Source organism: Cetorhinus maximus, chromosome 2 (assembly GCF_964194155.1).
Source record: "Cetorhinus maximus chromosome 2, sCetMax3.hap1.1, whole genome shotgun sequence".
Taxonomy (NCBI): Eukaryota; Metazoa; Chordata; class Chondrichthyes; order Lamniformes; family Cetorhinidae; genus Cetorhinus; species Cetorhinus maximus.
Window position 1 is genome coordinate 88014450 of NC_135880.1, and position 19720 is coordinate 88034169.

The 19720-nt window shown below is 43.3% G+C and overlaps 1 protein-coding gene across 1 annotated transcript in view; it reads left to right on the top strand.

Moving 5' to 3' along the window:
- Positions 1–19259, top strand: part of LOC144691231 (uncharacterized) — a 341534-nt gene extending 322275 nt beyond the window's left edge. Inside the window, exons 18-19 of the mRNA XM_078559280.1 lie at positions 19098–19175; positions 19227–19259. Coding sequence (XP_078415406.1) covers positions 19098–19175; positions 19227–19259 — 111 coding nt within the window. The remainder of the gene's footprint in view (positions 1–19097; positions 19176–19226) is intronic.
- The last annotated feature ends 461 nt before the right edge of the window (positions 19260–19720 follow it).

Here is a 19720-nt window from a genome sequence, read left to right on the forward strand (position 1 = left end):
GCACAGCATCATGTTTAGCAGCGTGATGCGCGCCCGCCATTAATTAAAGGCCTTGTTAAGGTCATTAAGTCACCAATTGACCAGGATTTTGAGGAGCCCGTGTGAACTTCGGCTCGGTGCATGGGCCCAACAGGCAGGTTGGTAAGTGATTTTTTTAACAAACCTCATCCAGTGGCGGGATGAGGTTTGATAACAGAATTTAAAAAGTTTAATAAAGTTTTTGTGTATTTCATTAACATGTCCCATCTCGTGTGACATTTTCACATGAGGGGGACATGTTAATGATTTTTTTAATATTTCTATTTTTAATGTTTCAAAGCCTTTCAGCGATCTCCCTGAGGCAGCACTTAGCCACAGGGAGATGTGTGCTCTTTCGTGCGCATGCGCGAAAGAGCGCACTCTCGCAGTTGGGGAATTCCCCCCCCCCCACCCGCACAGGATGCGCATAGCACTTCCCATCGGGCGGCACGCTGGGCGGGCCTTAATTGGCCCGCCCACTTAAAATGGCGACAGGGCCTATTTCAGCGATCGGCTGCCCGCCCGCCGCCAAGTCGGTCATGCCCACCCTCCCATCAAGGGCACAATTCAGCCCATTATTTACAAGCAACCAGTAACACTGATTGAAAGTCAGAATGATCTGCCTCATTCTAGCTATGAGTATCAGCTGAATTAAATGTGGTGAACAACTCAAGAGTAATGACCTTAAAGTCCAAACAGAAAGGGGACAGGTTAGTGCAAAAACAAGGACACCGGTTGGAGCAGGACAGATTTCAGAGGGAGAGAGGGAATTGAAGAAGGAGTTAACTGAGGGGATTATTAAATAACATTAAAAGGACTACTTCAAGTTTTGGGATGCTGTAGATAAATTACGATGTTAGAATCAAACTAAAATTGAGGAAATGGGTACATGGGACCTATAGGTGTGATGAAAATATGAAATAATATGAGAAAATAAGAAAAGACATTATGAAAGCTATAAAATAAGAGGCACTATTAAAGTTGAACAGAAAAGACAATTGTTAACTGTGAGATGGGACCTCTGAGAAGAGAGGGTAGTGAGTTAGTAGAGAATAAATGAAAATTGACAAGAATTCTTAATAAGTATTTTCTTTAATATTTACAAAAGAGAATGATATGTGGAGGAGGTAAATCATTAATTGGTTACAAACAAGATATGAGGCACTATAGTGAATAAAAAATATTAGATTAAGCTAAAGGAGGATAATGTGCCAGGACATCATGGGATCTTACCATGGAACGTGAGGGAAATAGCAGAGACCCACAAAATGGCATTTCAAGATTATATTGAGATGGAATGCATGGCAGAAGTCGGGAAAGTGGTTGATGTAATACCCATTTTAAAAAGAAGACAGAGCTAATCCAACTAATTATAGGCTAATTAGCTTTGCATCAGTGGCAGGGAAAATTTTGAAATCTTAAATTAAAGGTGGAATTAGAAAAATATCTAGATGAAGACAAAATAGATGAAGCTGGCAATATGGATTCCAGAAAAGAAAATCATGCTTGACAAGCCTGTTAACATTATTTTAGGAGATGTCAGATATGGTGGATGGGGACATTCAATTGATGTAGTGTACATGAGCTTTCAGAAAAGTTTTGACGACATGTCACTCAGGAGAGGAGATGGAATTAGGGGATGAGTAGAAAATTGGGTTTGAAACCAACTAGCAGGAAGAAAACATAGAGCACTAGTTAAGGCCTGTTTGCTAGGAGTGCTTCGAAGAGTGTAACAGTGTACACAGCCGTCTGTTCTGGGATCAGAGTCGCTCACTGAGGGTGCTTCACAGAGTCAGATGGAAATGGATGCTGACCAAAAGATGATATTAGATGGGGTAATCAAAAGCTTGGTCAAAGAGGTCAGATTTATGGACAGCCTTAAAAGAGCAATGCCAAGTGGAGAGGTTTAGGGAGGGAATTCTGGACCATGGGACTTAGGAGGCTGAAGGCATGGTCGTCAATTGTGGGATGAAGGGGATAGAGGGGAACCTGTGGATGTGCTGTCCTTAGATTTCCAGAATGCATTTGACAAGGTGACACATCAAAGCTTACTACTCAAAATAAGAGCTCATGGTGTAGGGGGTAACATATTAGCATGGATAGTGGATTGGTTAGCTAAAAGGAAACAGAGAGTAGGCATAAATGGGTCATTTTCAGAATGGCAGAATGTAACAAATGGAGTGCCACAGGGATCAGTGCTGTGACCTCAACTATTTATAATCTATGTTAATGATTTGGATGAAGGGATTGAATGTATGGTTGCTAAATTTGCTGATGACACAAAGATAGGTAGGAAAGTAAGTTGTGAAGAGGACATAAGGATTCTGCAAAGGGATATGGAAAGGTTAAGTGATAGGGCAAACATTTAGCAAATGAAGTATAATGTGGGAAAATGTGAACTTGTCCACTTGGCAGGAAGAATAGAAAAGCAGTTCATTATCTAAATTGAGAGAAATTGGAGAACTCTGAGATACAGAAGGATCTGGGTGTCCCGATACATGAATCACACAACGCTAGTATGCAGGCACAGCAAGTGATTAGGAAGGCAAATGGAATGTTGTTGTTCATTGCAAGGGGAATGGAATATAGAAGTAGGGATAAAAGCAAAATATTGCGGATGCTGGAAATCTGAAATAAAAACAGAAAATGTTGGAAAAATTGAGCAGGTCTGACAGCATCTGTGGAGAGAAACAGAGTTAACGTTTGAAGTCCATATGACTCTTCTTCAGAACTAAAGAGAAGTGGAAAGCGATGGAATTTATACTGCATGGGAGGAGGTGGGTGGAGTAGGTAAGGCAAGATAGAAGGTTAGTGATAGGGGGCTAAGGAGAGATTGACAAAGATGTCATGGACTCAAGACAAAGGGAGTATTAATGGTAGTGGTAAGAGCTGAAGAAGGTGCTGATAGTGGCATAAAGGTGAGAAAGCAGAATGTAGAAGTAGGAATGTTTTGCTACAGTTGTACAGGGCATTGATGAGGCCACATCTAGAGCACTGTGTAGTTTTGCTTTCCTTATTTAAGAAAGGACATATTGCACTAGAAGTAGTTCAGAGAAGGTTCATTGACTGATTTCTGGGATGAAGGAGTTATTTTATGAGGAAAGGTTGGACAGGTTGGGCCTGCATCCATTGTAGTTTAGAAGAATGAGAGGTAATCTTATTGAAACATATAAGATCCTGAGGAGACATGACAGGGTGGATGCTGAGAGGATGTTTCACCTTGTGGGGGAGACTAGAACTAAGGGGCACAGTTTAAAAATAAGAGGTCTCTCGTTTAAGATGGAGATGAGGAGAAATCTTTTCTCTGGAGAATTGTTAGTCTGTGGAATTCTCTTCCCCAGAGGGTGGTAGAGGCAGGGTCATTGAATATTTTTAAGGCAGATAGATTCTTGACTAACAAGGGAGTCAAAGGTTACTGGGGGTAGGTGGAAATATGGAGTTGAGGCCACAATCAGATCAGCCATGATGTAATTGAATAGCGGAGCAGGTTTAAGGGGCCGAATGGCCTACTCCTGCTCCTAATTCATATGTTCATATTAAGCAAGACGATATTCTGCAAGACTTTTCAATTTATGGAGAGCTGGAAGAGGTTACATAGATAGAAAGGGCTAAACCATGAAGGGATATATAAACATGAGGATGAGAATTTTCATTTGGAGACATTGAATGACAGGGAATCAGTGAAAGTCAGAGAGGACCAGGCAGTAGGTTAGCAGGGCATGGTGTGGAATAGGATTTGGGCAGTAGAGTTTTAGGTGATCTGAGTACCAAAACAGATTATTTTCTGTGTTGTAATTTCCCTGTGTAGTAATTATTTCTCTTAAACTGATGTTGATCAGAATTGAACTGTGATACAACCTTAGGTAACTTAATGAACTGTGTTGTCTCGCAGATTCATGCATTTAAACATTGTAGTATTCATAGCAGATATCCTCTCAAAGATCTATTAACTTAGATCTTCATTTTGCCCAAGATTCACTCAAGTCTCACCGTCAGGTCAGATCTTCAATATGATATGTATTAATTCAGATTAAAATCTGAAATGCTGATCTACACAATTTTAAACCATGCCCCATGAAAAGAACATAAAATGTGCCTACTTTTATTGATGTAGTCACACAAAGCAGTAAGATGTAAGTTAATACAAAATCAGATATTGTGTACCGATATAAATGCCCGATATAAGGTTAGGAATAATTGGATTTTATCTGTTATGTATTTTCTTTTCCAATTTCTGGGTCAGATCTGGGTCTGTTGTTAATTTATCAAGCGTGAAGCTCATAGAAAGAATGTGACAGTTGTAATGCCGAATGTAAATTATTGACTGTAAAGATATATAAAGCAGTTTGATTTCTAAGTCGAGACACATCCTTATTTGACATATTTTTTAAAATATTTGATTGGAGCGATATTACTTTTCATTTTCAAAAATCACAAACATTTTATTTCTTCCTGCACTAATTTACTTTGCAAACCAGAAAGGTAAAGTAGGGTCATGTCAATATATTATTTTTGTGACACAGCAGTTGCTGACTTTCCTCCCTCATAGGTATAACTTGTATTACTTTTTGAATGTTGTGAGTTTAGGAAAGTGCAAGCTGGGTAATATTTGGGTTTAAAATTAAGGATGGGCAGAAGGTTTAAAATTGACATATCTCTTTAATTTTTAACTGTCAAAGGACAAACCTGTATTAAATAAACCAAGAAGTTACCAGTCTCAATGTCTTGGATTAAGAAGTAGTTAGTATACTGCTAAAAAATTTCTTATGGGTCTGCAAACATTGAGAAATACAATATTTAAATTAATTTTCTTATAATGATTAGATGCTACTGTGGCCCTAAAGTACCTCAAACTGAGACTGACAGCAACTGCTTACATGGATGGAACTATCAATGTGTTAAAATAACATTTATAGAAAAGGTCATGTTGAACTACAGCTCATTAGAACTTTAAGAATGTTAGAAAAATGAAAAACATGTGTACTGCTGATTTGTGATAGTCACTGTACTGTGGAGGGAGAGGTTAAGAATGCAGGTAGTTCACATGCACCCAATGTATAAGCTGCTCCCACAATGCACTGATTACTGAAACTGTAGTTAAAAGACACAAGCCCTAGTGGGATCTAGTTTGATGTGATCGCACCCCTTAGCCAAAATGGAAAAACAGCCTCAATATATATGCATAAGTTCCTCTGAACATTTGAAATCAAAGGCCTTAGCTGTTTTTGCTGCTTTACAACAGCAGTCCTGCATTTATATATTGCCTTTAATGAGAGAAAATGTTGTAACCTACTTCACATAGGTGCAAGGAAAACAGATTCCAGGCCAATAGAGATTAGATAGCTTCATTGGTCAATAAAGTGGGTCTTGAGCTTTTGAAAAGTGAAGAGAAAGTGGGAAGGTTTAAGGAGTGAGCTCCAGTGAGTAGTGTTCAGGTGCTTGAATTTTTCTAACAAGGCTCTTGTGAGATGCTTTAGCCCAGATTTTCCATCCCGGGTCAGGTGCACAGAGACTGGAGAATTCCTGGCCCCATGAACCAGGCATTTAAAAATGGCTCCCTGGACGTTGGTCCAGGAGATGGGGGTGTGGGCTGGACTAGAAGTGACCCTGGAAGAACTGAGGAGCAGGCCAGGTGCAGATGCATGCTGGGTGGAAGGCCAACCTCAGGGATCCAGCACTGTGCCCGAAATATTAATAAAAGAATAAAGCATGAAACATCCCTCCAGCCCTCACTCCCACTCATCCCACACACATTTCCCATGCTCCACCAATGTCAATCCATGCCACCTTACCTAACCACCCCCCAGCCCCACAACAGCCTATGGCCCATCATTCTCCCTGTGCCAAGCTATGCTCCCCACTGACTGCCATGGCCCCCCCATGCCCAGATATGCTCACCATCCACCCCTTATGGTCTCTCATGACTCCATGCCAATCTATCCCCCCCCACCCACCCCATGGTCCTTTATAGCCCTTATGCCAAGCTATGCCCCCCACTCACTCCAAATGGCACCTCATGCTTCCTATGTCAAGCTATGTCCCAACCCAACCACATGTCCCTTTACAGCCACTATGCCAAGCTACACTCCCCATCCATCCCCTATGATCTCTCATGCTCCCATCCCAGCAATGCACCCACACCCACCCCCCCAGACTCTTTTTTCATTCATTCAAGGAATGAGGCCTTCGCTGGCTGGGCCAGCATTTATCCCTAACTGCCCTTGAGAAGGTGGTGGTGAGCTCTTTTGGAACTACTGCAGTCCATGTGGTGTAGGTACATCCACAGTGCTGTTGGGAAGGGAGTTCCAGGATTTTGACCCAGTGACAGTGAAGGAATGGCGATATATTTCCAAGTCAGGATGGTGAGCGGCTTGGAGGGGAAATTCCAGGTGGAGGTGTTCCCATGTGTCTACCTTCGAGATGGTAATGGTCGTGGGTTTGGAAGGTGTTGCCTAAGGAGCCTTGGTGAGTTTCTACAGTGCACCTTTTGGGTGGTATCCACTGCGGCCACTGTGCTTTAGTAGTGGAGGGAGTGAGTGTTTGTAGGTGGGGAGCCAATCAAGCAGGCTGCTTTGTCCTGGACGGTGTCAAGCTTCTTGAGTGTTGTTGGAGCTGCACTCATCCAGGCAAGTGGGGAGTATTCCATCATGCTCCTGACTTATGCCTTGTAGAATCGCCACAGGACTCCTAGCCTCTGACCTGTTCTTGTAGCCACAGTATTTATATGGCTAGTCCAGTTCAGTTTCTGGTCAATGGTAACCTCCAGGATGTTGATAGTGGGGGATGCAGTGATGGTAATGTCATTGAATATCAAGGGGCGATGATTAGATTCTCTCTTGTTGGAGATGGCCATTGCCTGGCACCTGTGTGGCATGAATGTTACTTGCCACTCGTCAGCCCAAGCCTGGATATTGACTAGATCTTGCTGCATTTGGACATGAACTGCTTCGGTATCTGAGGAGTCGTGAATGGTGCTGAACATTGTGCAATCAGCAGTGAACGTCCCCACTTCTGACCATATTATGGAAGGAAGATCATTGATGAAGCAGCTAAAGATGGTTGAGCCTAGGACACTACCCTGAGGAACTTTGCAATGATGTCCTGGAGCTGAGATGACTGACCTCCAACAACCACAACAATCTTCTTTATTTCCTTTATAGCCCCAATGTCAACCTATGCTCCTCCACTCAACCCCCTTGGTCCTTTATAGCGCCTATGCCAACTTAGTTCTAAATCATGCCAACCCATGCCCCTCCCACCCACCACCCTTTGCCATTACACTAACCATGCCAGCTCACTGAGTATCCATTATGGGCACTCAGGACCCATGCAGAGATGAGATAAAATAACGTTTTATCAAATAAAGTTCCAAGTATCTATTGCAGACTTCACCATATTGAAATAAACACTCATTTATAAAAACCCACTTATTGCATTTATATTCCTTCAACGACACAAAGCCTTGTAACAACAAACTTTTCATTCAAATGCACAATCACTTATAACAACAATTCATAATCTCACATCAAAGAGTCCAAAATCCCTTGTAGCTGTCAATCAAACTGAAATGGCAAGCACCCTACTGCGATAATGGATAGTTGCAATATTAGCCATGCAGCACTAAGCCAGTAAAGGAACCCCTCAGGCTGATGTCAAAAGACAAAGTGAAATAGCAAGCATTTTTTTGAACACTTGAGGCCCATTTTTTCAAAAATTTAAGGGCAGGACTTTTAAATGCCTTGATAGCTTGACAGCTCCCTTTGACAGGTGCTTTTGACAGATCCTCTTGACACTTTTGACAGGTCCCTTTAACAGGTTCTCTTGACACTTTTGACAGGTTCTCTTGGCAGATACATCTGACAGTTTTGACAGATGATTTTGACAGGTCTGTTGACAGTTCCAATGAGCTTGACAGTAATGAGTTTATTCACTTTTTATGCACATTTATGATTAATTTTAACAATTGCAAAGGGCACTTTACCTCCCCCAAAACGCACCTAACCTCTCCCAAAGGTGTCCCGGGACCAGATCCAAAGGCGTACTCTGGCTATCCAAACAAATTCACAAAATTCAGACCTGCTCTTGCCAGGTCTAATTTGCACACTTAGGGTTTCACATTCCAAGTCTACCAGAATTCCACTTCAGTGGAGGTAGCTGATGATTGAAATAGTCAGCTGCCTCTATAAAATACACATGTGTGAAATGCACACCGCCCCCATTCCCACCCCCGTGAAAATATGAAGTGCCATGTTCAGGGTGGGACTTGTGATTTTTGGACAGTTCTGCTATTTTCACCATGATGGGAGCCGAAAATGTGGGTCGTCATCAACTTGGTGATGGGAAGTAAAAGGGAGTTAAATGTCAGCACATGGTTAGGCAGAATGTGAGAGTTATGGGCAATGGGCAGTCGGATGGGTGAGGAAGGGAATGGAATTGTTGGCAAGGCAGTGATGATTGTGATAGGTGCCAGAGATGATGGCTTCAATGTTCCTAAAATCAAACTGGTTGAAGTTGTGACTCATCCAAGATTTGATAAGGGACAGAAAGTCTGACAGCACAGAGGTAATTGCGATAGATATAATCGTGAATCATTAGCAGAGCTGTAAAACTTCACTCCATGCCTCAAGGTAATGTCATCAAAGGGTAGCATTCGATAAGAAAGAGAGGTAGACCCCTGGGAAACTCTCATGTGGATGGTGGGGGATAGGAGGGTGTGATGAGAGAAGGAAGGAAAGTGATTGCCCTAGATGAACCATATTATTCGTCTTGGCAGTAGTTGAATCAATTCAAGGGCAGTTCCATGGAGCAGGAGAATGGGGAAAGGAACTGGAGGATAGCATTGAACTTGTATTTCGTACTGTGGAGAGAAGAAGAAAGGATAATGCACCTTTGTCAAAGTGAAAAAGCATGTCAATCATCACTTTGCCTTGAGTCATTTTGTTGTTGTGAGAAAAATGGACTTTGAACTGGATAGATTTGAGCAACAAAAATTCAAAAGAGATGGGTGGAGTTAGGAGACGATGTCACATTCAAGAATCTTTGTTGAAAAAAGGAGGTTGGAGATTGCACAGTATTTGGAGAGGAATAAAGGGTCAAGAGTAGGTTTTTTTGAGGTGCAGGTCAATGGTCAAGTTTTTCATGGAGCATATATAGTGCCTGAAGAAAGGGGACCATTAACCAGAGAGCAGAAAGGCAAGACTAGTGGTCAGGAAATTAGTGAAGGGAATGGAAGATGGGACTCACTAATGAAATAAAAACAGAAAATGCTGGAAAAACTCAACAGGTCTGGCAACTTCTGTGGAGAGAGAAACAGAATTAATGTTTTGAGCCTGAATGACTCTTCTTCAGTGCTGAAGAGAGGTACAAATGTTTTTTTTATTCATTCATGGGATGTGGGCTTCGCTCACAAGGCCAGAATTTATTGCCCATACCTAGTTGCCCTTGAGAAGGAGGTGGTGCGCCTCCTTCTTGAACAGCTGCAGTCCATGTAGTGTAGGTACACCCACAATGCTGTTAGGGGGGTTGTTCCAGGATTTTGACCCAGCCACAGTGAAGGAACAGCGGTACATTTCCAAGTCAGGCTGCTGAGTGACTTGGAGGGGAACTTCCAGGTGGTGGTGTTCCCATCCATCTGCTGCCCTTGTCCTTCTAGATGGTAGTGGTCGTGGGTTTGGAAACTGCTGTCAGAGGAGCCTTGGTGAATTCCTACAGTGAATCTTGTAGATGGTACACACTGCTGCTACTGTGTGTGGTGGTGGAGGGAGTGAATGTTTGTGAATGTTGTGCCAATCAAGCGGGCTGCTTTGTCCTGGATGGTGTCAAGCTTCTTGAGTGTTGTGGGAGCTGCACTCATCCAGGCAAGTGGGGAATATTCCAGCACAATCTTGACTTGTGCCTTGTAGATGGTGGACAGGCATTGGGGAGTCAAGAGGTGAGTTACTCATAACAGGATTCTTAGCATCTGACTTACTCTTGTAGCCACAGTATTTATATGGCTAGCCCAGCTCACTTTCTGGTCAATGGTAACCCCCAGGATGTTGATAATTGGGGAATTCAGAGATGGTAGTGCTATTGAACATCAAGGGGCGATGGTTAGATTCTCTCTTGTTGGAGATGGTCATTACCTGACACTTGTGTGGCGCGAATGTTACTTGCCACTTGTCAGCCTAACCCTGGATATTGTCCAGGTCTTGCTGCATTTGGACATGGACTACTTCAGTATCTGAGGAGTCATGAATGGTGCTGAACATTGTGCAATCATCAGCGAACATCCCCACCCCTGACCTTATGATGGAAGGAAGATCATTGATGAAGCAGCTGAAGATGGTTGGGCTGAGGACACTACCCTGAGGAATTCCTGCAGTGATGTCCTGGAGCTGAGATGACTGACCTCCAACAATGCAACCATCTTCCTTTGTGCTAGGTATGACTCCAACCAGTGGAGAGTTTTCCCCCTGATTCCCATTGACTCCAGTTTTGCTCGGGCTCCTTGATGCCACACTCGGTCAAATGTGGTCTTGATGTCAAGGGCAGTCACTCTCACCTCACCTCAGAAGTTCAGCTCTTTTGTCCCTGTTTGAACCAAAGCTGTAATGAGGCCATGAGCTGGGTGGCCCTGGCAGAACATAAACTGGGTGCCAGTGCTCAGGCTTTTGCCAAGCAAGTGCTGCTTGATAGCACTGTTGATGACCCCTTCCATTACTTTACTGATGATCGAGAGTAGACTGATGGGGCGGTAGTTGGCCGGGTTGGATTTGTCTGGCTTTTGTGTACATATCAGGCAATTTTCCACATAGCCGGGTAGATGCCAGTGTTGTAGCTGTACTGGAACAGCGTGGCTAGGGGTGTGGCAAGTTCTGGAGCACAAGTCTTCAGTGCTATTGCCGGAATATTGTCAGGGCCCATAGCCTTTGCAGTATCCAGTGCCTTCAGCCATTTCTTGATATCACGTGGAACAAATCGAATTGGCTGAAGACTGGCATTTGTGATGCTGGGGACCTCCAGAGAAGATCAAGATGTATCATCCACTCAGCACTTCTGGGTGAAGATTGCAGCAAATGCTTCAGCCTTTTCTTTTGCACTGACGTGATGGCCTCCTCCATCATTGAGGATGGGGATATTTGCGCAGCCTCTTCCTCCAGTGAGTTGTTTAATTGTCCATCACCATTCACAACTCGATGCGGCAGGACTGCAGAGATTAGATCTGATCTGTTGTTTGTAGGATCACTTAGCTCTATCTATCACTTGCTGCTTATGCTGTTTGGCATGCTAGTAGTCCTGTGTCAGAGCTTCACCAGGTTGACACCTCAGTTTTAGGTATGCCTTGTGCTGCTCCTGGCATGCCCTCCTGCACTCTTCATTGAACCAGGGTTGATCCCCTGGCTTGATGGTAATGGTAGAGTGGGCGATACGCCAGGCCGTGACAGATTGTGTTCGAGTACAATTCTGCTGCTGCTGATGGCCCACAGCACCTCGTGGATGCCCAGTCTTGAGTTGCTAGATCTGTTCAAAATCTATCGCATTTAGCACAGTGGTAGTGCCATACAACACGGTGGAGGGTATCCTCAATGTGAAGGTGGGACTTTGTCTTCACAATGACTGTGCGGTGGTCGCTCCTACCAACACTGTCATGGACAGATGCATCTGCGGCAGGCAGGTTGGTGAGGGAGAGGTCAAGTATGTTTTTCCCACTTGTTGGTTTCCTCACCACCTGTCGTAGACCCAGTCTAGCAGCTATCTTATTTAGGACTCGGCTAGCTCAGTCTGTAGTGGTGCTACCGAGCCACTCTTGGTGACGGATATTTAAGTCCCCCACCCAGAGTACATTCTGTACCCTTGCCATCCTCAGTGTTTCCTCATTCAGTTCAACATGGAGGAGCACTGCTTCGTCAGCTGAAGGAGGACGGTACGTGGTAATCAGCAGGAGGTTTCCTTGTCCATGTTTGATCTGATGCCATGAGACTTCATGGGGTCCAGAGTTGAGGACTCCCAGGGCGGCTCCCTCTTGACCGTATACCACTGTACCGCCACCTCTGCTGGTTCTGTCCTGTCAGTGGGACAGGACATACTCAGAGATGGTGATGGTGGTGACTGGGACATTAACAGTAAGGTATGATTCCATGAGGATGACTATGTCAGGCTGTTGCTTGACTAGTCTGTGAGACAGCTCTCCCAATTTTGGCACTAGCCCCCAGATGTTAGTAAGGAGGACTTTTCAGGGTCGCCAGGGCTGAGATTGCTGTTGTTGTTTCTGGTGCCTTAATCGATGGCAGGTGGTCTGTCCGGTTTCATTCCTTTTCTGTTACTTTGTTGTAGTTTGATACAACTGAGTGGCTTGCTAGGCCATTTCAGAGTCAACCACTTTGCTGTGGGTCTGAAATCAGGCAAGGATGTAGTCCAGGTAAGGATGGCATATTTACTTACACTAAAAGACATTAGTGAGCCAGATGGGTTTTTACAACAATTGACTTTTAATTCAAGATTTTTATTGAATTCAAATCCGCTGCTGTATTCGAATCGGGTCCCCAGAGCATGACCTTAGGTCTCTGGATTATTGGTCCAGCAACAATATCACTACACCATCACCTTCCCTGTTGAAGAGAGGGGGGCGGTGGGTGAAGCTGGTGGAACAAAATAGAAGGTCAGGGATAGGTGGGAGCTTAGGAGAGATTTGACAAAGATGTCATGGACACAAGACATAGGGAGTGTTGATGATAGTGTTAAAGACTAGGGAATGTACTAATAGTGACATAAAGGCAAGGTAGCAGAATGCGTTAATGGCTGAACAAGGGTCAGCGCTCTGTGAAAGCAAAACATAAGAACAAGTTACAGATGGCCTTGTGGGGGGAAGAAATTTGGAAAAAAAATGTAAAAAGATCAAAATGGAGGACAGAGTTTGTGGTCTGAAGTTTTTGATCTCAATGTTAAGTCCGGAAGGTTGTAAAGTGCCTAATCTGAAGATGAGGTGCTATTCCTCCAGTTTGCATTGCATTTCACTGGAACATTGCAATAGGCCAAGGATGGAAATGTAAGCATGAGAGCAAAATGGAAACCTATCCCTTACCTTCAGTTTTGCTCCATGTGCTCCACCATCCAGCACACCCCATTAACAGTATAAAATCCATCACATTTCTACCTCACATCAGCTCTGAAGAAGATCATATGGATTTGAAATGTTAACTCTGTTTCTCCCTCCACAGGTGCTGCCTTATTTCTTTTTATTTTGAATTTCCAGCATCTGCAGTATTTTGCTTTTATTTTAGGACTCAGAAATTAATTTAGTTTGGAGAGGGGAGGTAAGCACGAAACTGCAAAATCTTAGGAATCCTGCATTAGAAAGGGCTGAAGACTTGGGGCAGTGGACAGGAGGCAGCTGCATGGATGGTCTCAAAATTGGACCTGAAGGCCTGAATTTTCATAAAGTTGGAGAGCCACAAAGGCAGCAAGTTGCGACCCTGAACAAGGCACCTAACATTTTCATGGGGGAGGGGAATTGGGGCGGGTTCTAAGTTGCACACCTATGGTTCATGGAGGCAGCTCCTCACATAAAACAACATCTGCCTCCAGCCATGTTGGATTTCCATCAGCTAGGTGTGGGACACATGATGCGTACAGATTAGACTTGTTAGGAGCAGGTATAAACTTTGTGGAGTTGTTTGGATAGGCGGGATACTGTTTTGGAGAGATAAGGTACCCTTTGGGAGAGATCAAGTGCCCTTTGGGAGAGGTAAGATGCCATTTGAGCAAGGTAAGGTGCCCTTTGGAATTGTTAAAATTAAACATGAATGTGTGCAAAGGGTGTATAAATCTAATGGCTGTTAAGCTCATTGGAACTGTCAAGCTTACTGGAACTCTCAAAAGGAATTGTGAAAAGGAATTGTCAAGTTGTCAAGCCATTTAAAATTCCTGCCCCTTAAAAGTTTGAAGAAAAACTGTATGCAATGTTAAAGAGAATCAATGCTTGCTATTTTACTTTGTCTGCTGGCATGAGCCTGAAGCCTTTCATTACTGAATTAGTGCTGCATGACTGATTTCGTAACCTTCCAATACTACAGTGGGGTGTCTCTCATTTCACAGTTTCATTGACAGCTCTAAGTGGTTATAGACTCTTTGAACTGGGACAATGAATTTTGAGGCTTGTTTTTATAAGGAATTCAAGGAAATTAAATGTGGTAAATGGGTTTTTGTCAATTAGAGTGGATTTTTAATGCTGAATTCTTCAATGGACACTTAACTTTATTTTATCTCATCTCAGCACGGATCCTGAGGTCTGCCCATGGTAGATAATGGGTGAGTTGGCTTAGTAGGTGTAAGGGCAAATAGTAGTGGTTGGTTGTTGGTGGCCATGGGTTGGCATGTGTGGGCACTAAGTTGGAATAGAGGCTATAAAGGGCCATGGAGGATGAGTAGAGGGCATAGATTGGCATGGTGAGTATGAGAGGTCATAGGGGATGAGCATAGGTTGGCATGGATGGTATGAAGGGCCATGGTTGAGACATGAGGTGGCATGCATTGGCATGGATGGGGCACAGGGAGTGTGTGGGAGGGTGAGGACTAGAGGGTTGATTTATGTTTATTATTTTATTTTAAAATTTTACACAAAGCCTGTACACTGAGGCAGGCCTTCTGCCCGGCCTGCTTCTGCACTCGACAGCCTCCACACTTGTCCTGGAGTCTCCCGCCACAACTCCCATTATCAGCCCCGCCTGAATTGAAAATCTGACCTGCCGGGGCACTTTCTCCTGGCCAGGGTTGGGGAGACAGAAATTGTCCCGACTCTGTACTACCAACTCGGGAACGAAAATTCGGGCCAAAAGTCCATGAGTTCCTCACATTTGATATTTGAGGGGAGGGTAGAAGCAAAGGGGAAGAGGGTTTTAAGGGTACTGTTTGTCATAGGGAAAAAGTGCCTAGGATTGTCTTTGTCCTCCAGGATGATTTTGGAGTATCCTGGATGATGCTATTCGAGTATGATACTGGATCTCAATTAAATCAGTCCATATGTCAAAGTGAATGTCTCTCACTGATAACACATAGCAAGTTTTAAACTGGCTTCTAAAACGTGCTTTCCATCATTGCATTATAAGATAAAAAAAACCGTTCCTTCATTTACTTACATGCCGTAAGAAATAGCAATAAAATAAAGTGTATTTATATCACATCCCTGATATTACTTTATTTTAATACTTCTGTACGACTGGGATGGAAGGAGTGCACAGTTTATCTAGCCCCACTACTGTACAGGCCATACCATTAGTTTAAAAGTTTACTTCACTCACCAAAATGGCCAATGATTTACCTTCACTACTGTTAGGCCCAGAATAAGAGATTTTAACCAGGCTTCCTTCAATAAACTCAGAATGATTGATTTATTATAAAACAAAACTCCTTTATTTTAAACGAGTTGCAAGAACTGTTTAACACATAACTTGTAACCTGGAAGTGTAACACACATATCAAACAAACGACAAACAGATAGGGTCTCTGCAGAGATGAAGAAGAGACTTTAGAAAACAAAGGATAAAGTTCACAGGGTTTCAACACTGTTGATCTGGAGTTCTGTCATGTGAAGACAGATCGTTAGTCCCAGTAGATGCCTGGAGGTTCTCACCAACGGAGCTTCGGCATGGAGGAAGATAGAGTCAGATCAATCCTTCTTGTCTCAGCTTCTTAGGTTTCCAAAGACAGGCAGACAAGCTCCATTGAGATGAAGATTCCTAGTTGGATACTGTTAGCCACTCTATCTCAGGCAAGGTAAAGAGAGTGCGAGCTGGGCAGCTTCACTTTCTCAGTCCATTCCCGAGTTAAAAAAGAAAAGTTCAAAACTTAAAGTTCCTCTGTAAAGTGAATTCCAGTAAATCACTAACTTTTGCCTTTAAACCAGTTTTTTATTTAATCAATTAAAGTAATTGCAGTTTAATAAGCAAACAGAAGGTCCAGGCCGTCATAGAGATGAAGCCTCCAGAGAATGTCTCAGAATTGCGCAGGATCCTAGGCATGATACATTATCTTGGCAGGCTCCTACCCAACCTTTCTGATGTCACAAGACCCTTGATTGCACTGTTGAGCAGTGATAGATGCTGGAACTGGATGCCAACAGAAGAGTAAGCCTTTATGAAGGTAAAAGACCTGGGGGAGAATTTTCTCCCCACCGAGCGGGCTGGTCGGGAGCGGGCGCGGGCGGACGTGGAGCCGATCACCGCCCACAATCGGCTGCCTGCCACCATTTTACGAGAATGGGCCAATTAAGGCCCACCCAACATGACGCGTGCCCAGTAGCGCTCAGCACTACCTGTGCGGGCAGGGGGAGGAGAGAAAGTTGGGGCCTGCGCTCTTTTGCACATGCGCGTGAAAGAGCGCAGAAATCTACCTGAGGCACGGAGCTGCATCAGGGAGATTATGTTCAATGTGAAACTTTGAAAAAAAGAGAAAAGGAAAAAAAAAATTATTCAGAACATGTCCCCTCATGTGACAGTGTATAATAATCTGTCACATGAGCAGGGACATGTTATTAATGAAATGTTAACATTTTAATTTTATTTTTATTTGTTGTTGAAAACCTCATCCCAGACGTGGATGAGGTTTGCTAAAAAGTGCAAAGGCTGCTTGGCCTTTTCACCTGCCCATCAACCGTAAGGGCGCATTGCCGACTCCCTGCATGCCCGCCGACCGAAATATTGTGCAAGTTCGCGATGATGTCAGGACACTCGTCCAACAGCATCTTGCATAATTTTACACCCGTTCGGGTCAGGTGTGCACCTGCCCAACGAGGTAAAAATTCTGGCCCAGGAAACACTATTGATGTACCCTGGAATTTGTACTGAGATCAGCGCCCCATTACATTTTTAGGACAAAAACCACATAGACCTGGAAATTCCTCAGAGCTGCCCCTGCTCTGTTGGTGGAAACCTCATTTACATGAATAAACATCCATGCTTCCAACAGAGTAACGCTGCTATAGCAGGAGCAGTCTGTGGAATTTTCCAGTCATTCTGAAAATTATAACAATGTAGCTATTGACAATTTTTGTTGTTAAACCTACAAGTAAGTTAATTTTGTGTGTTCACTGTTTAATTTGAATGCAATGGAATTATTTTTTATTGAAACTTTGGGTGAATTGTCCCAGATTTGCACTAAGTACGGTAGCAGGTGGGTAAGCGCTCAATGCTTCCAGCCCAGGACTGCAGCAAACAAGACATGGCCCTGAAAGACAAAAAGATTGTAGCCCTCGAACACCCTTTGGACGCCATGGAGGCCCGCTGTGATGTCCTCTACCCCCACTCTGGCTGCAGGAGGGGCAGCAACATTACCAATAAGGTTTGGTAGGCGATGGCAGTGCCAATACTGCGCAGAAGAGGTTGGCTATCCAATGCCAATAGAGGATGAATGATTTCATCCATGCAGCCAGGGTATGACAATCATCTCATCACTCTAAACTCACATACTGAAGCCCATCGCACACTCACTGGCATCTCACTCATTGCCAGTTCAAGGGACATCACCACCCATTCTCAAACACATACCCTCACATGTCCATCTGGCCTCATCTCCTCTGGAGACTGCCTCCTCAGGCATCACCATCTTGAGGCCACTTGCACAGATCAACATGTGCCGCCCCCAAACACCCTAGGTTAGCTTCCTTCCCCAGTACAGCCATCATCCTGCAGCCTCTTCCCTTGCCTGAGGCCACTTCCTCCCCTTCACCAAGTAAGCCTTAGCCCTGCAGCTATTGAAAGCCACCCATATCTGGTAGGTAGAGACCTGCCATGAGCCCCCCTAAAAGTGATGTGCTGTTTGTGAAGCCTGGCGCTGATGACTGCGAGTGCTGACCGAAGCATGTAGGCAAACAAACCTTCAAGTCCCAAGTGCACATCGCTTATGTGCTGTTGTGAAACACGTTGGCGCATTTTCCCACCTACTCAGTGGCGGGACGATTCTGGTGGGCTGGCTTAATAATGATATGCTGATGTATTACAACCAGGTTCCCGATGTCCAATGGTGGAGAACGCAGCCTGCCATCGGCGGGCTGAGTGGATGATCGCAAACTGGTTACACGCCGTCATGAAATCGATCATGCCATATTAACCGCTCACGCCACTGAACAAGCCCAACGCCAATGGGCACAGAAAATCCCGGCCTTTGTTTCTCATAAGGCCAATTCTGCTTTTCTTTGGTGCAGGAGAAAGAGCTGCTCAATGAACAACTTGACAAGGCCTTGACACTTCAAATGTCTATTGATAGCAGCAAAACCACTCTAGCGATTCCACGTCGCCTTAGTCAAGGACATCATAATATTTTGGTACATAACAAAGGTTATAGACTCTTGTAGCACAACATTTTGTGATTTTGTTTTTCACATATCCCTGATACTGCAAAAAATCTCCAATGTGTTTTTAATTCTTCTCCCGTTGGCCTTATAAATTATACACTTGCTTGTTTATATGAAGTGTTCTGATTTTAAGCGTAAATATTTTTATTAGTGCTTTATGATATAACCTAATGTTCTGAATGATAAGCTTTTGCAGAAGGCTGAGGTGTTTTATGCAATTTTTGATAACTACTGGAAAATAATGATGACAGGCATCTTGAAACAAATCTAAACCCTAATGACATTTGTTATTTATGACAACATAAAATTGTGGAAATGTACATCAGGAGAAAAATGTGATTCATTAATAGCACATTCTAATGCTTTTTAAATTGACTTTCTTTGTAGACTTAACACAAATCAATGGTTATTCAAAATATTTACGATCATACGCTTGCATGTCAGATTGTCTGCAGCTTCAATGGCGCTACATACAGTAATAAGTTATACCGAAGAAAATATTTCAGCACAGTCTCTCCCAAGGGTATACATGTAACAAACCATAATTGAGTACCAGTTTGCATGATGGGTGCAAATCTCCAAAAAGGTCAAATTCTTTTCAGGCTCGCTTAGTATTTTAATGGGAGTTTTAATATGTCAGACATTTCTCTCAGAATAATGATATCTGTAGAGAACTAATAAGCTATCCTGGCTAAATGATCTGTGTGGGATGGATTTTTGAGCTAATTTGATCAATTACTTTGTGTTACAGAGGTCCCCAGATGAGACAGAAGCCAGTGTACACTCTTTGGCAGATGACGAATCAGTGCAGTCAACACATGCTGTCAAGGTAATGAACACTCTTCTTCTTGTCATTTTTCTTCTTTATCTTTTAAAACAGAGTAACATCCAATTGGCCCCAGAGAGAACTTAAGATGTATTTCAGTTATATATTATGCAGTCAAAGTCTTGAAGGTACTGTTACACTCCCAGCTAACTGGGCAGCTAATATTTCTTATTATATTTGCACAACATTGATAATGGCAAAATCTGGGATTTGTATCAATGTACTGGATAAACATTTGTGAAGTCTGTACTGCACTAACAATATCACTTGCATCTTTGAGTTAGGATTATATGTTTGCTTTCATTAACAAAATGTGTGTAACTAAAAGTAAGTGACATTTAAAATGTGTAACAAAAGACAATGTAATCTGCGTTTTATAGCTTTGTGAGAACAAACCTGTTCATTCATACCCCAATACATACTTAGTAAGATATCTTCTAGACTGTTGATGCCCTGCACAGCATATAAATTACCTCTGGCTTTAATAGATGCATATAGACAGATGTAGCCTTTTCCCATTTTGGTGCAATTCCCTACTCTTGGGTATC